The sequence below is a fragment of the Condylura cristata genome, unplaced genomic scaffold (genome assembly GCF_000260355.1).
Source record: "Condylura cristata isolate star-nosed mole 26May11 unplaced genomic scaffold, ConCri1.0 scaffold00007, whole genome shotgun sequence".
Lineage (NCBI taxonomy): Eukaryota > Metazoa > Chordata > Mammalia > Eulipotyphla > Talpidae > Condylura > Condylura cristata.
Genome location: NW_004567108.1, coordinates 23431610 through 23453226, shown reverse-complemented (window position 1 = coordinate 23453226; position 21617 = coordinate 23431610). Strand labels below are relative to the sequence as shown.

Here is a 21617-nt window from a genome sequence, read left to right as displayed (position 1 = left end):
ATAAATGAATTGTCATATAGCTGCATTTCAAAACAATGATTTAATTGTTCTGGAAATAGATAAAATAATGACCATCATCCAATTTATTAATATGTCAGAGAAGCAATATCCAATCAGGAAATGTTAAGAGACAGACTAATTTTGGCATTTCTATTTCTCTGTTAAAAAAAACTTAGAATACTCTAGATGTTTCATTTGGATCCAGAATTATGTCTGGGGTGTGCTAAGAAGTTTGGACAATAAGAATTGAAACTTATTATTATTCATTTAAACTTTTCAGTGAACTATGCAAGAGTTCATGTGTATTTGAATTATAAGTATTGAATCTTTGGATATAACCTGATCACAGCCAATATTATCTGGGAGAAAATGAGAGAGCATTACCCCAAGTTATGAAACCTGGAAGTAATATTCCCCCTAGGTTGATTAAATATTAGAGAAGGCGATAAATCAAGAGTTATTTTGTCTTTTATTGGTTATATTTAATACTTACACTCCATTTAAAAAATAGTGTAAAAGTCAGGTGGTTGGTAAATCTTAATACCATCAAACATAATCTGAAGTCTTTTGGAAACAGTCTTAGTTCTCTTACCTTGGAAAATTAGATATTAATGTACTCTACTATTATCAAAAATAAAGTGAAATGAAAAATGAAAAAAATGAAAACACATTTATTTTGAGGATTCATTCAGGTCAAATGAGAGTTCAAACTTTGAGTAGGATAGACCTAGCATGCTGCTCAATAAGTATACACAAACCTGGAGGAATTGTATCATTTCTTACCTGTGACATCAGCAGCCATTAACCCTTCTGCTCTGATTACTTTCACCTGGAGGAATCCTACGTCTTTTAGGTTGTGAAATATCCTCAAGGGACTCTGAAAGATCCCAACATCAGTATTAGAAAAGAAAGGCCTGAAAGAATCTTAAAGAAAGCATTGAGAAAACATTAAATTATGGTTGATCTCAGGGTACTGCTTAAGTGAGTCAAAAATATGTTTTTTCTACATAGACTACCCTTCTACCATAGTGATACACATATAAACACATAAACATGCATGCATCCCCATGCATGTATATACTTATATATACTTATGTAGATAATTGTTACAATATAAATATCAAGCTTTTTAAGGTTTATTTTTTATTGAGTTAATTCGGTTTACAACACAGTGTATGATATTTTGAAAAAATAAAATTACCACATTTCTTCCTCATAAATAGTTATCAGGAGATTGAGAACTATCTACTATAGAGTAGCATATGTTTGTTTCTTCTTCAGTTTTCTTTACCAAGCACTCCAATAAATTTTTCATCTATGGGTCTGATGGTGGGAAGCTTGTGAGTCTTAATATGTAGGTTATGTAACGCTCCCCAGATTTGGGAATAAGAATGTTGATTTTAAGTTAATTATTTTCCTACTATATATATTTCGTGGTGAGTTTTGGAAATTATATGTGTCATTTGAGATGAGGATTAAATTTTTGAAATATTATTTTCTAATATTAATTCAAGAGATTTCTATAGTTCTATAAGCCTTTTAGGTAAAAGATCTAAAAGAAGATAACATATTATCTTCTAACATCAATAGAAATAATCACTAAAAAAATGAGAAATTTTTCTTAGCTTCTAGCTTTGTCACTCTAGTCTGTACAGAAGCAGAAGTTTGGAATTTTGTTAGAAGAGCACAATCAAAATGAGGAACCCTAATTTTGTTAATAATAGTAGTATGCTAACAAGCTTAGTATAATTAAAAGAGGGATACCAATACAATTAGTCAATACATCTAATTACTTGGCAGAAATACTTAGGAAAAATGAACTTATAAAATAAACAATTGTTTATTTATAATTCATAACATTTTTATGAAAGGTCAGCATTTCTCCTCAGTAAATGAAAGGTTCTGCTTTATCATAAACTTCAAAATGCTTAAAACTAAGGAGCATGTGATAATTTTGACCAATGAAATTTCTATTAAAATGTTGCTAAAAAAAAAACCTTGCGTTCAGAATGTGAGAATAGCAATAAGCCAAAGCTTACTGTGGTATTACTTTTATCAGTCCCATATGCCTACTCACTGCTGACACTGGAGCTATGACCTTGGTAGTCTGAGATGAGGAAATGCAGAAATGTGTGTAATCTCATAGCCTAACTTTTTAAAAACAGTGTTTAGCACAAGGATTAGCTCTTAATCTTTTATTGTTTTAAAACAGTTGTTTATCATCAGAAATCTATTCAAACTACCCCTGACAGGGTTCAGTAAAAGTGCACTTCTCTTTGCATTTAGATGCCTGTAAATTAAGAGTTGAACAGTGTACACTTTAGGCAACAGTCTGTAACACAGAGGTTTGTAGACATGCTGTCTTTCTAATGTAATAATGATCTTATCTAACCCAGTGCTATAAACTAAGTTCAGTCTCCTATCTTAATGAAGAACAAGAGTTTTATCGAAAGGTTCCTGTCCTTTAATTTTCAGGAGCACTTTATAGCAAGTTGCTTTGTAACTAGAACAAATGCCATCCAGTCTGGGTCGTCTCCTGCTGGCCACCTCCTGGTTCAAACACACACTTCGGAGCTTTAGCGAGGGTGTTTGCCTTCCCATCTGGAGCGGGCAATTATTGCGAAGGTTTACTCTTCTCCAGTCGGCTGACACTCAGTAATTTATTGCCAATTTTAACTGTTTAGACCAGTAATAACATCGATTATAATAAGAACTCCCCCCGCCCCCCAAAAAGGCAAAGGACTTAAATATATCCGTTTAAATATATAACTGCTTCATCAAGAGGTATTCCTGCCTTGTTATTTATGGTTATTTTAGAAGGCCTCAAAACCTGGATGGCTTCTGAAGCCAGAAATTTCCATAGCAGAGGAATCTATGATTTGCTGTGAATCCTTTCAGCCCTCAATAGATGGGAAAAGATTGAAATGCTCTGGAGAGGAGTCCTCTTTATTTTTTTAATGAAAGGCTGTATAATATATTTTCTCTATGGCTGCAGCAGCTGTCAGGGAGAGCATCTCAGTTCAGCTCTATTACGGGAGAGGCGATACCCCATCCTATGGCATCGAGATGCTCTGAGGGGCCGGAGCTGATTGACAGCTTGTCACCGTGACGTCTTATTCCATCTCTGTTATGGAGAAAATTAATGTCACACCACCAGCCTTATGACTCGCTGTCATCTTAGAACCGCTCACCTTTTATCAATGCTCTAAATAACATTTCAAGCCCATCGTCTCACGGTGGACAATCCGGTCAAGGGACATTAAATCAGATGACTGTGAAATGTCATAATAAAAATGGAATGCTAACAACTTCTTCTCTAAACTAGCTTCTCTGGTTTTTAAACTGTGACAAGGGGGAGCAAGGGTTCAGCATACCCGTTCTGAAAAGGTCACACAATCGCTCTTGGTCTACTACCCATTACTACCCTTCCCTATTGACCTTCCTTGCTTTCCTGCCCCCAAAAGGGGGGCGGGTGGAGAAAAAATGGAATTAGCCATCTTTTCAAAATGTGGTGATCAAATAATGGTTCACACAGTAATGTCTGTTTAATTTGTGGGGCTTCAATGCTCAATAACGAACAGCTGAATGACAGCAAGGGAGAGCTTTTTCAGGCTTGTTTCATATGTAAGTGGGACAGTTCATTTACTTTTCTTGCCACTACCAGTGCCAAATCAAATTCTTAAGTTTAACCTAAACTTTAAAAAAATACACATGCTCTTATAAGGCAATATAATTCTCCAAATAACATCCTTTATGTGTTTCTCAAGACAAGTGGCATTTCAGGCATGAGAGAGCATTCATTCATTTCATAACCTGTATAATAAAAAAGAAACACAACCGTCTAAAATACAGGTCTTTGTCCCTGTTTTGTTTGAGTAATTATAACATATGTGCTATATTGCATACAGTAGCTGCTTAGCAATATGTCCCTAGAAGAGATACAGACCAATGCTTGAAATTCAGGGCTTAAAAAGAATTATATTAAAGCACAGGTTGCTTTTTAATATACTGGGCACAATATAATCTGAGAATTAACTGAGACATATACATACCATTTTACATTTCATTGAAATAACTAACATCTGAAAGAAGGTCATGGAAGCAAATATTCAAATCCTGAATAAAAGAGGCTGATTTAAGGAATCCCATCCAGCAAAAGAAAAAAAAATCAATAAAAGTTGGATTATTTCTAATTACCTAGCTTGCAGTATCATTCTAATATATGGGATCATGTCAAAATATTAATCCATCAAATACAGTATCATATTACCTAGAATAATTTCTATATTACTATGCCAATTAATTCCTTTAAAATCGTTTTAATTTGTGAGGTTCACTGCTGGTAAGGGAAGAGTAAGTTTTGGTGGGTACCAAATTGTGAAATAGTATTTGTAACTGCAATTATATAGCAGAAGATGCCACCAAACACCATAGGCTCTTAGGTAGTTTAAAAATATACACTATTTAGCCTTGCTAAGTCACCTCTATTAAACTGTTTATGATAACACCATTGGTGGAGGAGTTTTACAAGCATTAGCAGACAGCTGATTCAGTGGAGATAGCCAGAATAAATTTGCTGAAGCGCACATCCTGCTAATCTGTTTGAAGAATATTGTAGAGCATTAGTACCAGCACTTCATGTTATCTGCACAGGCTGATAAGGTACATCTTTATTAAATTCAGTTATTGAAAGGATGTCAGTCAGCAAATAGGAATATTTTAAAATCTAAAAAAAAAAAAAATTAAGCGGTTCTTTGTTACTCAGAGCTTGGTTTCATGGCTGAGCCTCCAAAACACCTGGCAGCATTGTACAATACGATCTTTGTAATTTTAAGTGGAAAAGCTTTTTTTCACCCCAGTTTCATGGGTACTGAGGCATTTACTTTTTCTGACCGCCATTGAGAGAGAACAGTGGAGTAAGAGCTCCCCTCTCTGTTGATTCAAAAAAACTGCATGGTGAGCAAAGGTAGTAAAAGGATGCCAGGAACAGGTAGATCTGGTTGTGAATGTTTTGGTTTGGTAAAATCTGAGACGCGTAGTTACTTCAGTGGTTCACCATTCTACCCTATCATCGTATGCTCGATCAAAAGGTTAGGACACTCTCTTTTAATCCTATTCACATTCAATTGAAAAACATTAGGGGACTGAAATGATACATTTTTAAGCAACTGGAATGGTTAAAAATGATTGCTGCGTATACTGTAGATACCAAGCTACTAATTTAATATAAATACCATTAACTCCATTTCAAACTTGGAAAATAAAGAAAACCTCACTGCAATTACAGAGTCGAAGAACACATTCTAAAGTTATGTCATATAAACTTGACTTTCCTTTCTGGGAAGTTTCCTAGCATGATCATTTCGCTGCAGGATCAGAGCAAGGAATAGACCCTTGGAATCTATAATTTGCTGTGGAAGACTCTAGACAAGATCCGGAATCTAGACACCAGGGGTAATACAACTGATTCTGCAAAGGTCCATGGCATTTGCATTTGCCCAGCTTTCTGCTTCTGCTGATTTATCTATGAGACAGCTTTTCAGGAAGATTCTGTCATTCAAGGTAAATTTTTGTAATCTCAACTAGTCTCGTATGATTCTGAAGGAAGAAGGCTACATACGTACATATCTCTTTAATATCTCCTCCCGTTCTTTCTGGTCTTCCAGGGAGTTGACGGAAAGATCAGAGATACTGACTGTGGCTGAGGCTGTCAGGGTGACCAATAGTACCAGGTGGCCTTCACCCTCTTCCAGCTGCAACTCCAGCTTGTGTGTCTGTTCCCTGCTGAGGACGGACAGGTCAACCTGACACCTACAAATAAATGTTTTCAATTAGCAAGTGGCTTTTCTTGTTTGTTTGTCTGAGGACACATATAACAGTGGAATTACAGGCTTCTGAGAACTATTTGAAAAATGAATCAATACAAATATTATTTAGATCATTGGAAAAATATGCCTTTCATGTCAGCTGACTACAAAATTCAGATGATGATTATCTTAAATTTTAGTTGTTTATTTCCTGTCAGATACACAAAACAGTGCTTATCTGATTTGATTACCTCCCATTGTTGCCACATCCTAAACTGATGTGGACGACCCATCTCCCAGTGGTCTGGCCAATGGCTTGTGCTTACAGAACTACTAACTTGAGTAGTCTGGAGACAAACTATAGAGACTCTAACTTTTGAGGTACTTTTAAAACAAGAAAATTTCCCCTTACTCTTTTTTTTTTTAAAGATTTATTTATTCATTCATACAGAATTGGGGTACAGGCCAGAGATGCAGAGAGGATTCACCAGAGACAGAGTGGGGAGCAGAACAGGCAGACTGATGAAGCACCCTGCTGAGGGGAGCAGCAGGCTGGTCAGGAGAGGTCTGCGTGCCACGTGGATCACCTCCTAGGCGGGGGATAGAACTTGCACTGAAGCGGCTGCAGCCAGCTTGCTGTGTGTGTGTCCTAACCCGTTGCACCACCAGGGAAGGCCCTCCCTTACTCTTAATGTCATTAAGTAGTAAATAGAAATAGGTACTATGGTGACGCCGTAAGTTTTACATTTTTAAAATGATGTCTATGTGTTCATAGAGCACTGCATACATCTAAACAAAGAACAGGTTCCCTAAAAACAGGTACTCCTCTGTTATGTTCCCGAATGCACCCTGCAGGTTTCCACTGCATGGCACTTCATGATCTCAATGCCATGCTCTAAACCAAACACTGCAAATTCTACATAAATATGTCAAGTGATTTGGAAAAGAAAGATAATGTGGTGGCCACAAGGCCCATAAACTGAAAAAAAAGGGGAAGACATGAGTAGGAGACATTTCAAACAGAAAATAGCCAATTACAAGAATAAATGGGATAACATAGCATAAGTGGGTGACTAGCCAGCAAAAAGAAAAAAAAGATTAAATTTTTCTCCTTTTTATTCTTCACTCTATTTCTTGTTTATTGTTTTTGCTTTTTAATTAACTCCTAGGAAAAGGGCCTCAAAACTAATAGTTGGGTTTCAATATCTCTTTTGTGTGAGCAATTATAGACACACAGCATCTTGTGACATTCACCTTTTATTTTTGCCTCTTAACATAAGAGATGGCCAGAGCTAGACAGTTGGGAGGAAGAGGACTATGTTGACAGATGCACAAAATGAAAGGGAAGATTTGTCCTGATCAGTGACAGAAAATCTCTGAGTGCTAAATGCTGACTATTGAGAGAGCAAGAAATCAGAATGTGTCCCAAGTGTGCCAAACAACGTCCTGTAGTTTGAATGTGTATCAAAAACCCTTGAGGTTTGTGTAAACACAACATCCACTATTTTCAAGTTGTTTCCTTAAAATCGAAAGGATTAAAAAAATAATGTGGGGCCCTTCCTGGTGGCACAATGGGTTAGAACACTGCACTGCAAGCTGGCCACAGCCATCTCAGTGCAAGTTCAATTCCCTGCCCCGGAGGTGACCCACATGGAGTGGCAGACCTCTCCTGATCTGCCTGCTGCTCCCCTCAGCAGTGTATTTCGTCGATCTGCCTGTTCTGCTATCCGCTCTGTCTCTGGTCAATCCTCTCACCAACCCCACACCTCTGGCCTGTACCCCAGCTCTGTGTGCATAAATAAATATTTTAAAAAATAGTAATAATGTCAAATGCCTTATTTAATATTCTAATTGGGATTAAATTCTTGTAAATAATACCTGGAACAAATTGAGGGGTTAAAAGATGTAGTGAAAAATAACCAATCAGATATGTTGTTCAATCAAAAAAAAAAAAGAACATGAATATGATTTCCCACAGATCTTTTGGCATTAGCCACAGTGTCCAGGCTGTGGTTTGTTGAAGGTGAATGAATCTTTGACACGGATTAGGAGTACCACACTAGAGAACTGAACAGAGATTATAATTCAGATGGTACGTATGGTTTAATAAAGATATTCTTTCACTGAACAAGATCATGCAATCCTCATTCTAGTCCTTTATATACTTATATGATACTTCATCATTTAAATCAATAAAATACATAGAGATCTTTTAGAGGATTTTCTCCCATGCTTACTACTACTCAGCACTGGTCATCTTCATGTGTTCCTCACTTATAAAGGCATTTGATGACCACGCTTTAAAGAACATCAGGTTTAAGAATTATAAGCTGGTAATTTTTCGATCAAATCTGGTACATGGATCTTTTGGCTTGTTTATAGTACTCAGAGAAGTTTTGAATTTAAGTAATTTTAAAAACTGGGCAAAATATCCCCTGACTTAGTTACCATCCCTCATACTATTATTTATAACTCAACATTTCATTTCTGTACCTTGTTCCAATAAGCATAGGGGTTTGTGAATCTTGTAACCTGCTTAATTTGAATAATGAGAAAACTGAGGGTCAAAGAAGTTACATGAATTAATAGAGATATCAATTAGTTATTAGCAGAGTCAAGATCTGAACTTGGGATTACAGAACCCATGATCTAGGTTTTCCTTTGACCAGTCTACTACTCAGTTGTGCACCATAGAAGGAAGTGCAGATAGCTGGTATTGTTTCTCCAGCTGGGCAACATCTGGACTCACTCTCATCAGAAAAATTGAAAAGTAAGGAAAATAATATCCACTATTGATTTAAAAGATGACAAACTGAAAGAGTAAGAAATTGAATTTTAAAAATAATAAAACAAATTTACATTATAAATATATAAAGAGGGTTATACTCTTCTGATGCAACTAGCTTTTCAATACCACGTGCACTTGTAGAAGAATCTCAAGTCCTGTCTTCCAGTTAATGCTTCAGAATTTTGATTTTAATATTTGTAGTATATAAAACGTCTGTTTTACAGTGTTGTAAGCTAAAATTTTTAATAAGTTTTCACAAATATTATTTATATAAATAAATATAAATATAAAGAGAACATTTTGACTTCAAAATTCTTTTTTCTAGTCGAGGTTATTCAAATCTGCTTTTCATCTAAAAACTCTTCTTTGCCTGATAACTAAAAAATTGTCTTTCTAACTTAAAGATAAAGTTAGTATTACAAAAACACAAATTTCTGTGTTAAGTGGGTATAAAAGCAAATTATTGCTAGAATTTGGTGGAGAAAGTGTCTCTGTTACCCTTTTTGCTTTAGAATATGTACAAAGATGGTATTTTGAAATATAAGCTAATAAAAAGTGAATTCAGTACTAACTGCAATGTTATAGTTTTTTTTGTGTGCACCCCAAGTTCAATTCCAATATGATGGGATTGAGAACTGAGGGGTTTAAGTTATAAGGCAAAGCCCTCATGACTGGGATTCTAGTGCAGTAGAAAAGTCCCTTGCCTCTTCCAATGTGTGAGGACTCAGGAAAGATGGGTGCCAATGAGTATAAAAAGACTCCTCACTGACAGTGAATCTACAGTTACCCTCATTTTGGATTTCCCAACTTCCAGAACTAAGAGAAGTATATTTTGTTTCTAAGTTACACAAGAGTGCTTGATATTCTGAGACCAAAAAATGGACTGGAAGTTTCACCTGTGTTTGGCTTACCTGTATTGCTATTTCCTAAACAAAGGATCACTCTAGTTAGACTATAGAAAGACAAGGCTTTGTTTTGGTTGATTATTGTCATTTTTTCTTTGAGTTCCTATTTGAGTGAAATCATCCAGTAAAATATCATCTTACATAGCTTGCTAGTCTTCCCTACCTCATGTTCTTGCCCTTTCATGTTCATGCCTGAGTGTCCCTCCCAATAAAGTACCAGTACTTAGTCATTGCTTCAACTCGGTTTCCTAAGAAACTTGGGCTAAGGCAAAAGCTATTGATAAAATGCACCCCCTCAGTCACAGGTGGCTAAACAGGTGCCTCCCGTTTTCCCAACACTGAACAATACAATGCTTCCCGTGACCTGCCATCAGCTCAAGTGGCACTTGCTGATTTACTTACTGTTTAAGTCATTCCAAACCATTTATAATTTTCACCATTTCTGCTTGGGTTTACCTATTTTTTACATCTGACATCTGCTCTGCCTGAAATGATGTATCAATTCATTTTTTCTTGACTAGATTTTACTAATAATTACTGAAATAACCTGAAGTTATTTCCCCCCCTCTATGTCCTAAGGTGTTTTGAGCATAGGCACCTAACCTCAATAGCTGGGAAATAGTTAGTGCTCTCAAGGTGTCAACAGTGACAGTTCAGAGAGGTAAAACATTTAGCCATAGTGACAGGGGCAGAACCAGCACGGGTGGATAATATTCTCATTCTACCACCTTTATGTTGTCTCCCTAGAAAACTATTTGATTTCTTTGCAACATTTGTTTCACTCATTTGCTCACCACCCATCCAACCATCCAGTCACCCATTAACTATTTAAGTGACTTATATGTCAGACCTCTGTTAGACTTTGTTTTATTTCATTCTTTTCTGACTTCCTGATTACTTCCTCCATTATTTTTAAAATGACCACAGATTCAGTGTGTGTTTTGAACCAAGTTATTTGGCATCAGTGTCAATTGTCAGAACACCAAAGTGTTAATAAAGCTCAGTTAATCATTTGTATTGTGATCCTGAGTAAGCCATTTAGACATTTTATATATCAGCTTTCCACCATTATCAAATGGAAAGTTACAAAAGCATATCGTGTCTTTGCAGAGTTGTAGAATCACCAGAATAATAGATGAAAAAAAAAACTTGAAAAGTTGAAAGCACTATATAAATATAATATATACTTTTAGTATCACATATGCCTTAGTTTTGATATAGAAAAATTTTAAAACTTACTGCCTGTAACTGACTCATCAACTGATTAATCAACTCAATGATAAAAAAAGACTCAAAACTGAAGATTTCAGATATATTTTTTCATTCCGCAGATTGGGAGGTTAGTCTCAGAGAAAGTGAGGGCAAGAAATTGAATCATGCTTCTTGACTTCCATATCAAGCTTTAAGTCCTTTGCACATTTTAACAGACATAGTTATCTATATACATATATGTATATATCCATACATGTGTATGCATACATACATACATACATATACACACATTTACATAGTCACATTCTAGTTTCTTTAGCCATTTGAAAATAAGTCATATTTATTTGGTCGTATTGTCCCTAAGACAATATCAGGAGAGATGTTCCCATTTTCTTATCACAATGTTTTCTCCCCTGCCTCTCCATCTGCCATGCTTGAAGCAGGGACTGATGATCCTTCCTCCACATGGTTGTGAGACCACTGGAGAGCAGGAAGTAAATATGAAGACTACTTAGGTAGAAATCAAGCTTTCTAACATTTAATTAATTATTATATAACTTAACACAGATGACCCATATACCATCTATGTCACATGAGGCTGCGAGTATTTTAAGAAAAGAATAGGAGCCAAATAACATGGAGGAATTGACAGGAGTCTCCTTCGTGGCTGACCTGCCTTCACCAAACTACAGTTCAGATATGACCTAGTAAGTGGATTCATGGGTTGTATAATCTACTCTTTAACTGACCTAATCCTCACAAAATGAACAATTGGTTCAAACAGTTCCAAGTAAAGAAACTGTGGATTGAAGACAGTGCTAATTGAACAAGCATAAGTGAGCAGAATGATAAACAAGGAAATTCAGAGTCCACACTTCTGCTCCTTATGGAATTCTGTGTTGCCCACATTCCAATTTACAAACCAATGGTGGCATACTCAGCCCCAGCAAGATTTCAGTCAGGACAATTAAAAATAATCAAGAATATTTGCAATGTAAATTATATCTACACTTTTTAACAATAAACATGTAAGTGCACGTTGTTCCTAAAAATCTTAATGATGTTATCAAGTCATTGTGTCTAGCAGGCATTTAAAAATGAAGCCTTCAGAATAAGGAAACAAGCCTCTTTATTTGGGGTGGGGGGTAATTTTTACAGAATGTTAATATGATTATAAAGCACTGATGTTTTTAACATACAAGTTCTACTTTAATTTAGTAAAACTAATAATACATAATATATTTAAATTATTTTATTGTAAATCATCTATTACATAATTCCTTGGAATCTTTGCATTTTAAACAATGCAATATATAACCACTAAAGAGTTTTCAAGTTTCATAATTATGCAGAAGCTTTTATGCTATCTCTGACATTATAAAATTCTAATATTTATTGCCTTCTTGTTATCATTATTTGTTGTGACGTAGATTTTAACAATGTTGTCTTTAGGGAGGTTGCTTTATCATACTTTGATCTTGCAAAATTTCCCATTTATTGACTAGAAAGGTAAACTCTTATCATAAAGACAGCGGTGCATAGAAATCACCTTTGGAAACTTTACTCATCATCTAAAAAATATTTGAGTCATCATAAGCTTTCTGAGAAAACATTCAGGAGCAAAAACAGTAACCTATGAAAGAAAATGAATTGAAATATGAATATATTTGGCTTAGGTTGGGTTTATAAAAAAAAAGAGAGAGACAAACATCAGTGGTACACACCATTCTTTACTTAAGTACTGTCTTTTTCCCTAATGAAATATTTCCCTCAATCCCCATTAAGAAAAATGGTGAAATATGCCTTCATTAAAAAGGTCTCTTCAGCTTAGAATTTTCTGACTAGCTGTCTTTGTGTTTTCAAATTAATAATGCAGCAGGACTGCTCTTATTTATGTAGGAAATAAAGAAATCATTACAGCAGTGGCATCAGAAGTAAGAACCAGTACAAACCAGCAACTATAGGATGATCAAATGCATTAACCCCAACCTTAAGAAACATTCATTTGGTTGATATTGAAAGTCAAAGGCTGTTTTCCTCATTTGTCTGAACACAATTTTGTGAACTTACCCTTTGAACCTTTCTCTCTTAGCATAAGACACAGTTACATATTTATTTTTATGGTTGTGAATTTGAAAGCATTGGTTTTCACCCAGAACTTGCCCATTTGGAAAAAGTTTTCAATCATATATCATTAATAGAAACTTTGTTGAAATAGTGGAGTCTGCTGTCTCCTCGAGTTTAAAGCCTCAAGTACTTTGTTGGCAGGGGCAATGCCAAAGCCTCAGCTCTGGTAATAACACAACAGATAAAGTCAGTAGCAATTCACCAATGTAAAATATATGTACCCCAAATCAATGCCACTTTAAAGATAAACAAGCATTTTGCACACTAATAAATAATGCAATAAATCTTGCTATATTGGGTTGCAAATAACTCCAACTGAATAAAATTGTGTGACACGGGATTTACTTATTCTGCACATTCATAAAAACAACTTGTACTCTGACAGCACTCATTCTTGGCAATTTACAGCAGCTGTCAGCAGCCAATTTGTTCAGATTACTGCTCTGCATAAAAGTGTAACAATCATGAGGATTTATTAGCTGATTATCGTAAAGGTGGCAGTCCGTCTTGCCTGCCAAAATGCAGGTGATCAGAAAGTTAAATAATTACATGCACATGAACATTATTTCACCTTCATTTAAAAATTGTAGTTCAGCCACAGGTAAAATTTGTTGTTTAAACTTGTAGTATAGTATACAAGACCTAAGATGATCAGTGAATTCTTGGCATTTTATTAAGAACATAATGGTTTCAGAAAATATGGATATAAGACCAAGATGAAGTAAGTACAGGTATTAGAATCGAGAATCTTGGATTTGAGTGACAAATCAATCACTCCAGCTCCATTCAAGCTGAGCAACTTCTAACCTCCTTTAACTTCACTTTCTGCATCTACAAAATTGGTCAACTATGAACTATTCTTATTATCCCCTCATGATATATGTGTTAAATTCCTTATTTGCTCTGAGACATTATTATTATTATCCATTCATATAAATTTATTTTTGTGTAAAATTTAAGAGCCAAATAGACGATCCTTATATCATAATAACAAAAAAGATGTATTGTGGTAAATACTTAAGCTATTTTTTGCCAAATACAACAATTTTTTGCTTTCAAGTATTTTTAAGTACAAAGTACTCAGAAACTCTTCTAATTTAAGCCATTATGACTTGAGTCACTTCTGATTTATTTTTTTAAATTTTCAACTATACATAAATATTTTTCCTCAGTTGCACTAAAATTTGTACCTCTCACTGATATTCTAATTGCCTTTTTATTCATACTTGGTGTCAATTATGTATTTAGTTAGAGAAGGAAGAGCCATAATTTCCTGTCAGGTTTCAGTTATTTAAATTCAAATAGGACAAATGTTTATCGAGAAACAACTGTATGCCAGATATTTTCCTAGACTTTAAGGATGCCACCATGAATAAAACATTGAAAAAACATTAAAACATTGAAAAAAACATTCTACTGATGGAAATAAATAACTACATCAGTAAATGAAATGTGTAGTATGTCACATGGTAGTTTCTTCAGTAAAGAAATTCAAAGCAGGATGAGGGGAAGCGAATGTGAAGGAAAAGGGTTTTTTTTCTTTTAAATGCGGTTCTATATATGCAAGACATTTTATGCAGGTAGTAAGCAAATTCCAAGCTAGAAAAAATAAGAAGAGTGGATACCACTCCAAGTAGACAACCAGGTTATTATAAAAGAACATAATGCAGGAATGGTCAGGTGAGAAGATGCACAGGACAGCCACGTTCAGAGCTTCTATACCTTCTCTGCAGGTACCATAATCCTAACACTTCTATGTGTTCAATGCATAAGACTCCAAAATGGATTTATTCTCTCTGTCCAACTTTATAAGTCCTTTGTTAACTCCCTTATGTATCTAGAACAACCCCTATGATCCATTGCTCAATATTCTATCAAAATTTCCCCAAACATGAACAAACTCACAGAAATAAAAGTTATATAAGGGAAATCAAATCGAATCAAAACTACAATTAGAGAGATACCACCTAACACTTGTGAGAATGGCCCTTATAAAAAGGACCAGAAACTATTTGCACTAGTGGGAATGTAGATCATTCTGGCCCCTATGGAAAACTGTATGGAGGTGTCTCAAAATATTAAAAATAGATCTATTATCTGATCTAGCAATTCCACTGGTAGGTATTTACCCAAAGAATGCAGAAACACTAATTCAAACAGATACATGCACTCGTATGTTCAATGCAGCACTCAAGGTTTGGAAGCTAAGTGCCCAGTGACAGGTGAGTAGATTAAGAAGATGTGGCATACATATAAAGCAATGCTACTCAGCTATAAAAACAAAGAAAAACTTTGCTATTTACAACATTGTGGTTGGAACTGGAGGCAGTATGTTAAGTGAAATCACTCTGAAGGAGAAAGACAAATATTGGATGGTTTCTTTGGTGGACTATAGAGACATCAGACAAAGGAATAGACAAAATTCAACCAAAACAAATTCTTGAAATCTGAATGCAGAGCTGAAGCTTCTGAAAGGGAAGGTGGAGAAGGTGGAAGCAGAGGTGGAGGGGGCTCCCTGGGCTAGATTATGGGTGTCCTGGTGTAAGGCGTGGTGTGGGAACATACACAAAGGGCTATTTATCCAAGATCCTCTGCTTCTGAATCATATGAACCAATGTGAGCACAATAAAAAATAATAGAAATAAGACAGAAATAAGGTTAAATAAGATAAACAGATCTACCTCTCTGCCAACCATTTCTGTAATATCATTAGGAAATGGCCCTGAAGAATTCATATTGTCAAGTGAGGAAAAGGGAGACGTCAGTATTAAATGGATGGAGATGTTTTCATAAGTTTCTAATTTGGAACCTGTCATTATGGGAAAAAATTTAAAAGGGCAAAGAAGGACTCCTATAATAATGACTTAGAAAGAAGTACAGGGAGTTAGTACATATAACAATTTAAGAAAGTTTGAACATAAAGCAATAAAATTAAGAATATACCCCTGGTTGTCATTTTGATTTTTTTGTGGTCACCAAATTTACAGCTATTTTATGATAGCTAATAAGTAAAATGTTTAAGGTTAACTAAAGCTGTTTGTTGAACTCTGTTTATAATCCTAGGAATAAAAATACTCAAAACATATTTATTACAATACCAACAATAAGACCCCCAAAGTTATAAATATGTATGGTTGGATTCCTGTTCTTTTAGATAGTAAAATTCTCTTCATTATTACTATGTATGCATTTCTTCAGTTTGTATGTTCAGAGAACTACAATGAAGAAAGAATTTCATAAATCAACAAATTCTTCTAATTCAGTTCTGACAGGTTACAATGTGTTTTGCTCAAAGACATACATAACTCAAAAATATAAAAGTAGGCTTTAAAACAAGAAAACAGTCTTTCAATTCAAGCAATTATTCAAAATGACAGTGACCTTGTGAAGATGTGTAAACCTCAAAATTATCCTTTACTTTCTGCATTATCTTATGAACAAGTATCTGTTCCACTCACTTTCACCCTTTACTAAAATTTGAGAATGCTATAGACTGTATTCTCAACCATGTAGGGAGTTGTAGGAAATATTGCATTTTATAGTCACAATATACTTATGAAAAGAAATATTTTTTCAGCTCATTTTACAGACTCTGAATATGCTATTATCTCCTTTATAGATCTTATATCAAATGGGATTCTTCTTTCTCAACTTTCATGACTTGTACACAGCTTCTGGAGAGTGAATGTGAAAGCCTGCACATCAACTGGTCAAAACTGCCATCTACTGGTCAGCCTTTAAACCTGTCTTTCAGTTCAACTTAATGTGGTTAAGATCAATTACAATAGTCAGACTCCAAGTAAATATTCTTTTAACAAAATGCACCTTCTCCAAAGCGAACCAAAAATATTAAACTGCACAAACCTGCCAATAAAATCATCCCTTTTCCCAGCGTCTTTGTCCCATGCAGTGATATCAATGATTCCACCTCTTTCTTCATAGAGATGAAAATCAAACTGTTCTCTCCACTGAGGATTCAAAGTTTTTGGCATTATCTGGAAGACCAAAAGTCATTAAAATCTTGTCAATATCAGTATTTAAAAAAAAAATTAAGCCAAACTTTGGGTACTTCATAGAAAAACATAGAAGTGCAAGATTTGAACAAAAGCTTCCAGAGATAAGGTAATAGAAAGTTGTCATCTGATCATTAAGTCCTTTACTGTATATTGCCTAAAAGGGCACAAAAGGATGTGTCCTGAAAACGAAAAAGGCCCCCTTCCTCATTTTGAATAACAGATGAGGAATCTGAATTACACTGAAAGGCAAATAATCTGAAAGCAAATAGTTCATTCAGTTACCAGGCATTTATTTTAAATAGCTAGTTAATGCACAAAGATGTAACTTGTGAATACATGAAAAAAGCCAAACAATAAAGTCCTAAAAAAGCAGGTAGAAGAAACAGTTTGCAAAGGTCAGGCAAACTGATCTTAGAATTATAGCACTGCTGTATCATTTCCAGTTTACAGATGGATGAATCAAGATCTGGAGTTTAAATAGTCAACTCGTTTTAGAGTTGACCATAGTTGTTTCAGAATTTAGACTCTATGTCTCTGATTAGATATTCAGATCTCTTTCCCCCTAAAACAATATGCCAAAGAGGTTTGGGGAATTAATATGAATATCATGTCACATATATGAGAAAGATACTTGAAGTGCAAACTTATAACTTCAAATATTTAGATGAGACAACTGGTGAAATCAATGCATAAAGTGAGCCATATTAATATGTTTGAAATTCCATTTACCATTGTCTTAACCAATACTTCATAGTTGTTTCTCTATTCTTTTTGGTAGGAGGGCATGCTGTGGCCTTTTCTCTTTTTAAATGTATGAAAGACATATCATCAGATGTAAAGACTTTGAAAGCAATGAAGTATGTTATGTGCAAAGGTAATACAAATGAATCACAATTTTTAAAGTTCATAATCTGAAATTAATCAGCAATAGATCACGGAAAGAAAGAGCAAAGAGAGACACATGTCCATAGCTGAGTTTCATATTTCACACCTAAAGAGCAGGACTATAAAAATAAGTAATGTTTTAAGCCTACTAGAACATGGAAATGATGCTAATTGTTAAAGGACAGGATGGACACAGTCATAGGCAACTATTTTGGGAATCAGTAGTCTCCTTGAAATATGCTATTAACTTTATGATTAAAAAAAAAAGATGGCACTGGAGGTAGGCTACAGTAATTCAAGTCTCATACTTTGATTCTGAATAACTCCTACACTATTTTTGTAGGGGTGTAAACTAAATTTTCCATTTTATTTTTTAGGGTTATCTTTTCTCTATGGTTACATTCAGATTGGAAAGGAAGCCTCTCCTTCCAAGGGGCTATGTAATAAGCTAACCAATCAGCCTGCAGCAGCTCATTATCTGTAATGAATCATTTTGTTGTATTGCTGATAATCCCAGGTTTTGTGAAAACTTTCCTTGGCTATTTATCCCAGATCTATGAAAAGGATGAGGCAAACATGAAGATATTTCTTCAAAGTAGAATGTGATTTTTTTTAATACAAGATGCGGTCAGTTGTCCCAAGTTGTCTATAAAAACTGACTACTAGGAGCCCTCCCTGATGGCACATCTGGTAAAAGTGCAGCACTCTGAGGCTGGCCACAGTCACGTCAGCACCAGTTTGATCCCCTGCATGGGAGGTGACCCACATGGCGCAGCAGACCTCTCCTGACGGCCTGCTGCTCCCTTCAGCAGTCTACTTCGTCGATCTGCCTGTTCTGCTCCCCACTCTGTCTCTGGTGAATCCTCTCAACACTTCTGCACCTCTGGCCTGCACCCCAGTTCTGTATGCATCAATAAATAAAAAAAATATATCAACCAGTAAAGAGGCCATGTCTGTTCCTCAAATAGCCATACCTGTGACCACGACGGCCTTTAATATTTATCAGTGGCCTTTAATATTTATCAGTGCTTCTGCTGATATGATTAACATGTCACTATGTTAACAATATGATTCATATAGTATTTTATAACTACTACTTGTTACTATTCAGTATACTTGTTACTATTGCTATTACTCATCCTCTTCCTTTTGCTACTAATATTTGTTAAACATTTACTATGGGCACAAAATATTTCAAGCTCTTTATATGCATAACATACACCCTTTTAATATTCTCAGTAACTTCGTTATGTAAGCATAATTTTAATTCTCATTATTATTTAATTGGACATGGGGAGGATAAATGAATTACCCTATGGTGCATGGCTGGTAAAGGCAGCAAGGATCTGGCCCATTTATTCTAAATAGATTTTTATAAACTTTGCAATCTGCATTGGTGCAGTTCAGTTCGAATAAAATGGCTCGGTGTAATACACAATGACATTTTGGTATATAAAGTAACGTTATTTGTAGTGCTGCTCTAATAGTGGTTGTGATAATAGGAGCAGCCAACACTCTTTGAATCCCTTATGCATCATCACAGATTTGGCCCATTTCTTCTTCCTCCTCTCATTTTTCTTTAAGAGATAGTTCACACTGTTATCCTTGGTTTGAAACGAAGCAATCAAGACATTCAGATGGTATGCATGGAGAAGGTCACATAACACTTAAATTCAATACATTTGCTGAGCTTGTTTTCTGACAGGATGCTCAAAATTTCTATTAAGCATTTTTAAAACTATCAAGTGTTTTCAGCTTTCAAGGAATGATGCCAACCACCCATTGCCTCCCCAATACTGCCAGGAACACACCTTGCTCTTATACTTCTGATGCCCAAGTCGGAACTTCACGTAGGGGTCACTTAGCCCATTTGAATCCATGGCTTTGAGGTCTCTCCCCTCAATCAATGTGATGCTGACAATTCCTCTCCAAAGATGTGACTTTCTGTGTAGGTCTGACAGACGTAAACTTTGGGCCTGAAACTTTGGCAAAGGAAGGCAGCGTTAGTTTAATGTGTCTAAAGCCAAAATACCTCACTGGGCATTACTTCTCCCCTGTTGTTATATTTTTTCAAAATTAAAAAATAGTTACAAAATTAATTAATGGGTTATTAGTTAATTATAAGATTATTAATAAATTATAAAGTCAGCATTTCATGATAAATTTAAGGTGCTTGTGTAAAAGAGTGCTTAAATAAAGAATTTATGTCTTTCAAATATTACAATAAGATTTAGATTCTTCAGGAATATCAGCAAATACATATGTGTCAAATATGCCTGTGTCAAAATACATATAAAATAAATATAAATAGCAAAGGCCTCATCCAGATTGTGATATTTCATTTTTAATTACTTATGGCTTTTGAAAATCTTTTTTTCATGTTATAAAAGGGATTTACAGATGGCTTTAGTTGTACTATTTGCTGCAAGTTCTAGTCAGATCATTTAAAAACTTCATTATTGTCACATTTGGAGACAACTGAGTTTTAGCTAACTGAGGAACTATTTAAAGTACCACAGAACAGAAAATAAAGTCCGTATGCCCACCCAAGACAGCTTGCTTGTTTCTGAAATTTGAATCACAATATTTTTAACATTTCATATGTGACATACATCGGCAGGTATGTTTCTAACTTACATCTTATTCTAGAATTGAATGTTTTCTATAATTTTTTATTATGCTCATTTCTAAGTTACAATATTTAATTTAGTGAACAAAACTTGAATTTTCTAAAATATGCAAGTCTACTAAAGTTGATCACATAATCCCTTAAATTAGCATGTGAAATAAGTTGTACGACATTTAAAATCTTTTACACCTGGAATCAGCATTATGAAAGTTGCTATTTCTTTCATAGTGTCAAGTATATATTCTTCACTTATAGTAACTTCATGAGAAAATTCAACATTTCTCCCAAATTCAAAGTACTCCTATCTAAACTGTGAATTAGCGCTACTTTCAACGAGAGTTCCTACTAAGTTAACATTATGAAGTTACAACCTATTTTACATAACTCCCCTCCTCCTTTGAATTCTTGCCTTTCTCCCATACCATTGTTATTGTTATCTATCATCATCAAAAGTCACTTAATGAACTTTAATTAGGAAAAAGAAAACTGCTTTTTTTCAAAAGATAATACTTCCGATATTAGAACATTTCAATGGGAACCTTCTAAAACCCAATGCATATTTTCCTGCCTTGATAAAAAACATGCCTTAATTAATACTAATCAATACAAGACATAGCCTACATATTCTGCATGTCTGTGATCTTCAAAAACTTTTTTCAACTGTGTTCTAAAGTGCAGTGGAGAGTTCACAACACCCCAGCAACTTCCGCTGAATATGTCCCACTTCACAAGACCCTCATGCCCATCTGTTTTACACATTGGGTTTTAATGTCCAATTTTATTTGAATGAGGGATTAAAATAACAACTGGAATTCATTGTGCCAAATGACCTTTAAGGATCATTTTACAATTTCATGCTACTTTTTATTATTTAATATAGCAACAGACTAATTTTGCTGTGTAATTGTTGATTGACTTATCTAACCATTTCTGCTGTTGTTGAGATGGCCTCTCTCAGCTGTCTGCAGGGAGTCAGGCTCTAAACTCTGGGTTTGAAACTTTTATTAAGGAAGGTGAGTGGCAATAAAGGAATAAAGAAAGACAGAGTTTTCAAGGAGTAAGGAAACATCATTATATTAGTGAAAATCAAAGAATTAATAACTACCCATTTATCTAGAGCTTTAGAATTTCAACGTGCATAAGTGTCTACTATGTCACTTGGTTTTTCTAGGAACCTATGAAATGAGAAGACTGGTATGCCTGTTGTACTGAGAAAAAACTGAATAGTGGGGCTAGTAACTGCTAGAT

General features: G+C 34.9%; 1 protein-coding gene across 3 annotated transcripts in view; it reads right to left on the bottom strand.

Annotated features, from left to right (window-relative positions):
• MCTP1 (multiple C2 domains, transmembrane 1) overlaps positions 1-21617 on the bottom strand; it is a 435421-nt gene that overhangs the window by 178218 nt on the left and 235586 nt on the right. For all 3 annotated transcript variants that reach the window (XM_004678130.2, XM_012721941.1, XM_012721942.1), the window contains 4 exons: positions 19552-19722; positions 16704-16834; positions 5625-5811; positions 784-877 (listed from right to left, as the gene is read on the bottom strand). In XM_004678130.2, coding sequence (XP_004678187.1) covers positions 784-877; positions 5625-5811; positions 16704-16834; positions 19552-19722 — 583 coding nt within the window. The remainder of the gene's footprint in view (positions 1-783; positions 878-5624; positions 5812-16703; positions 16835-19551; positions 19723-21617) is intronic.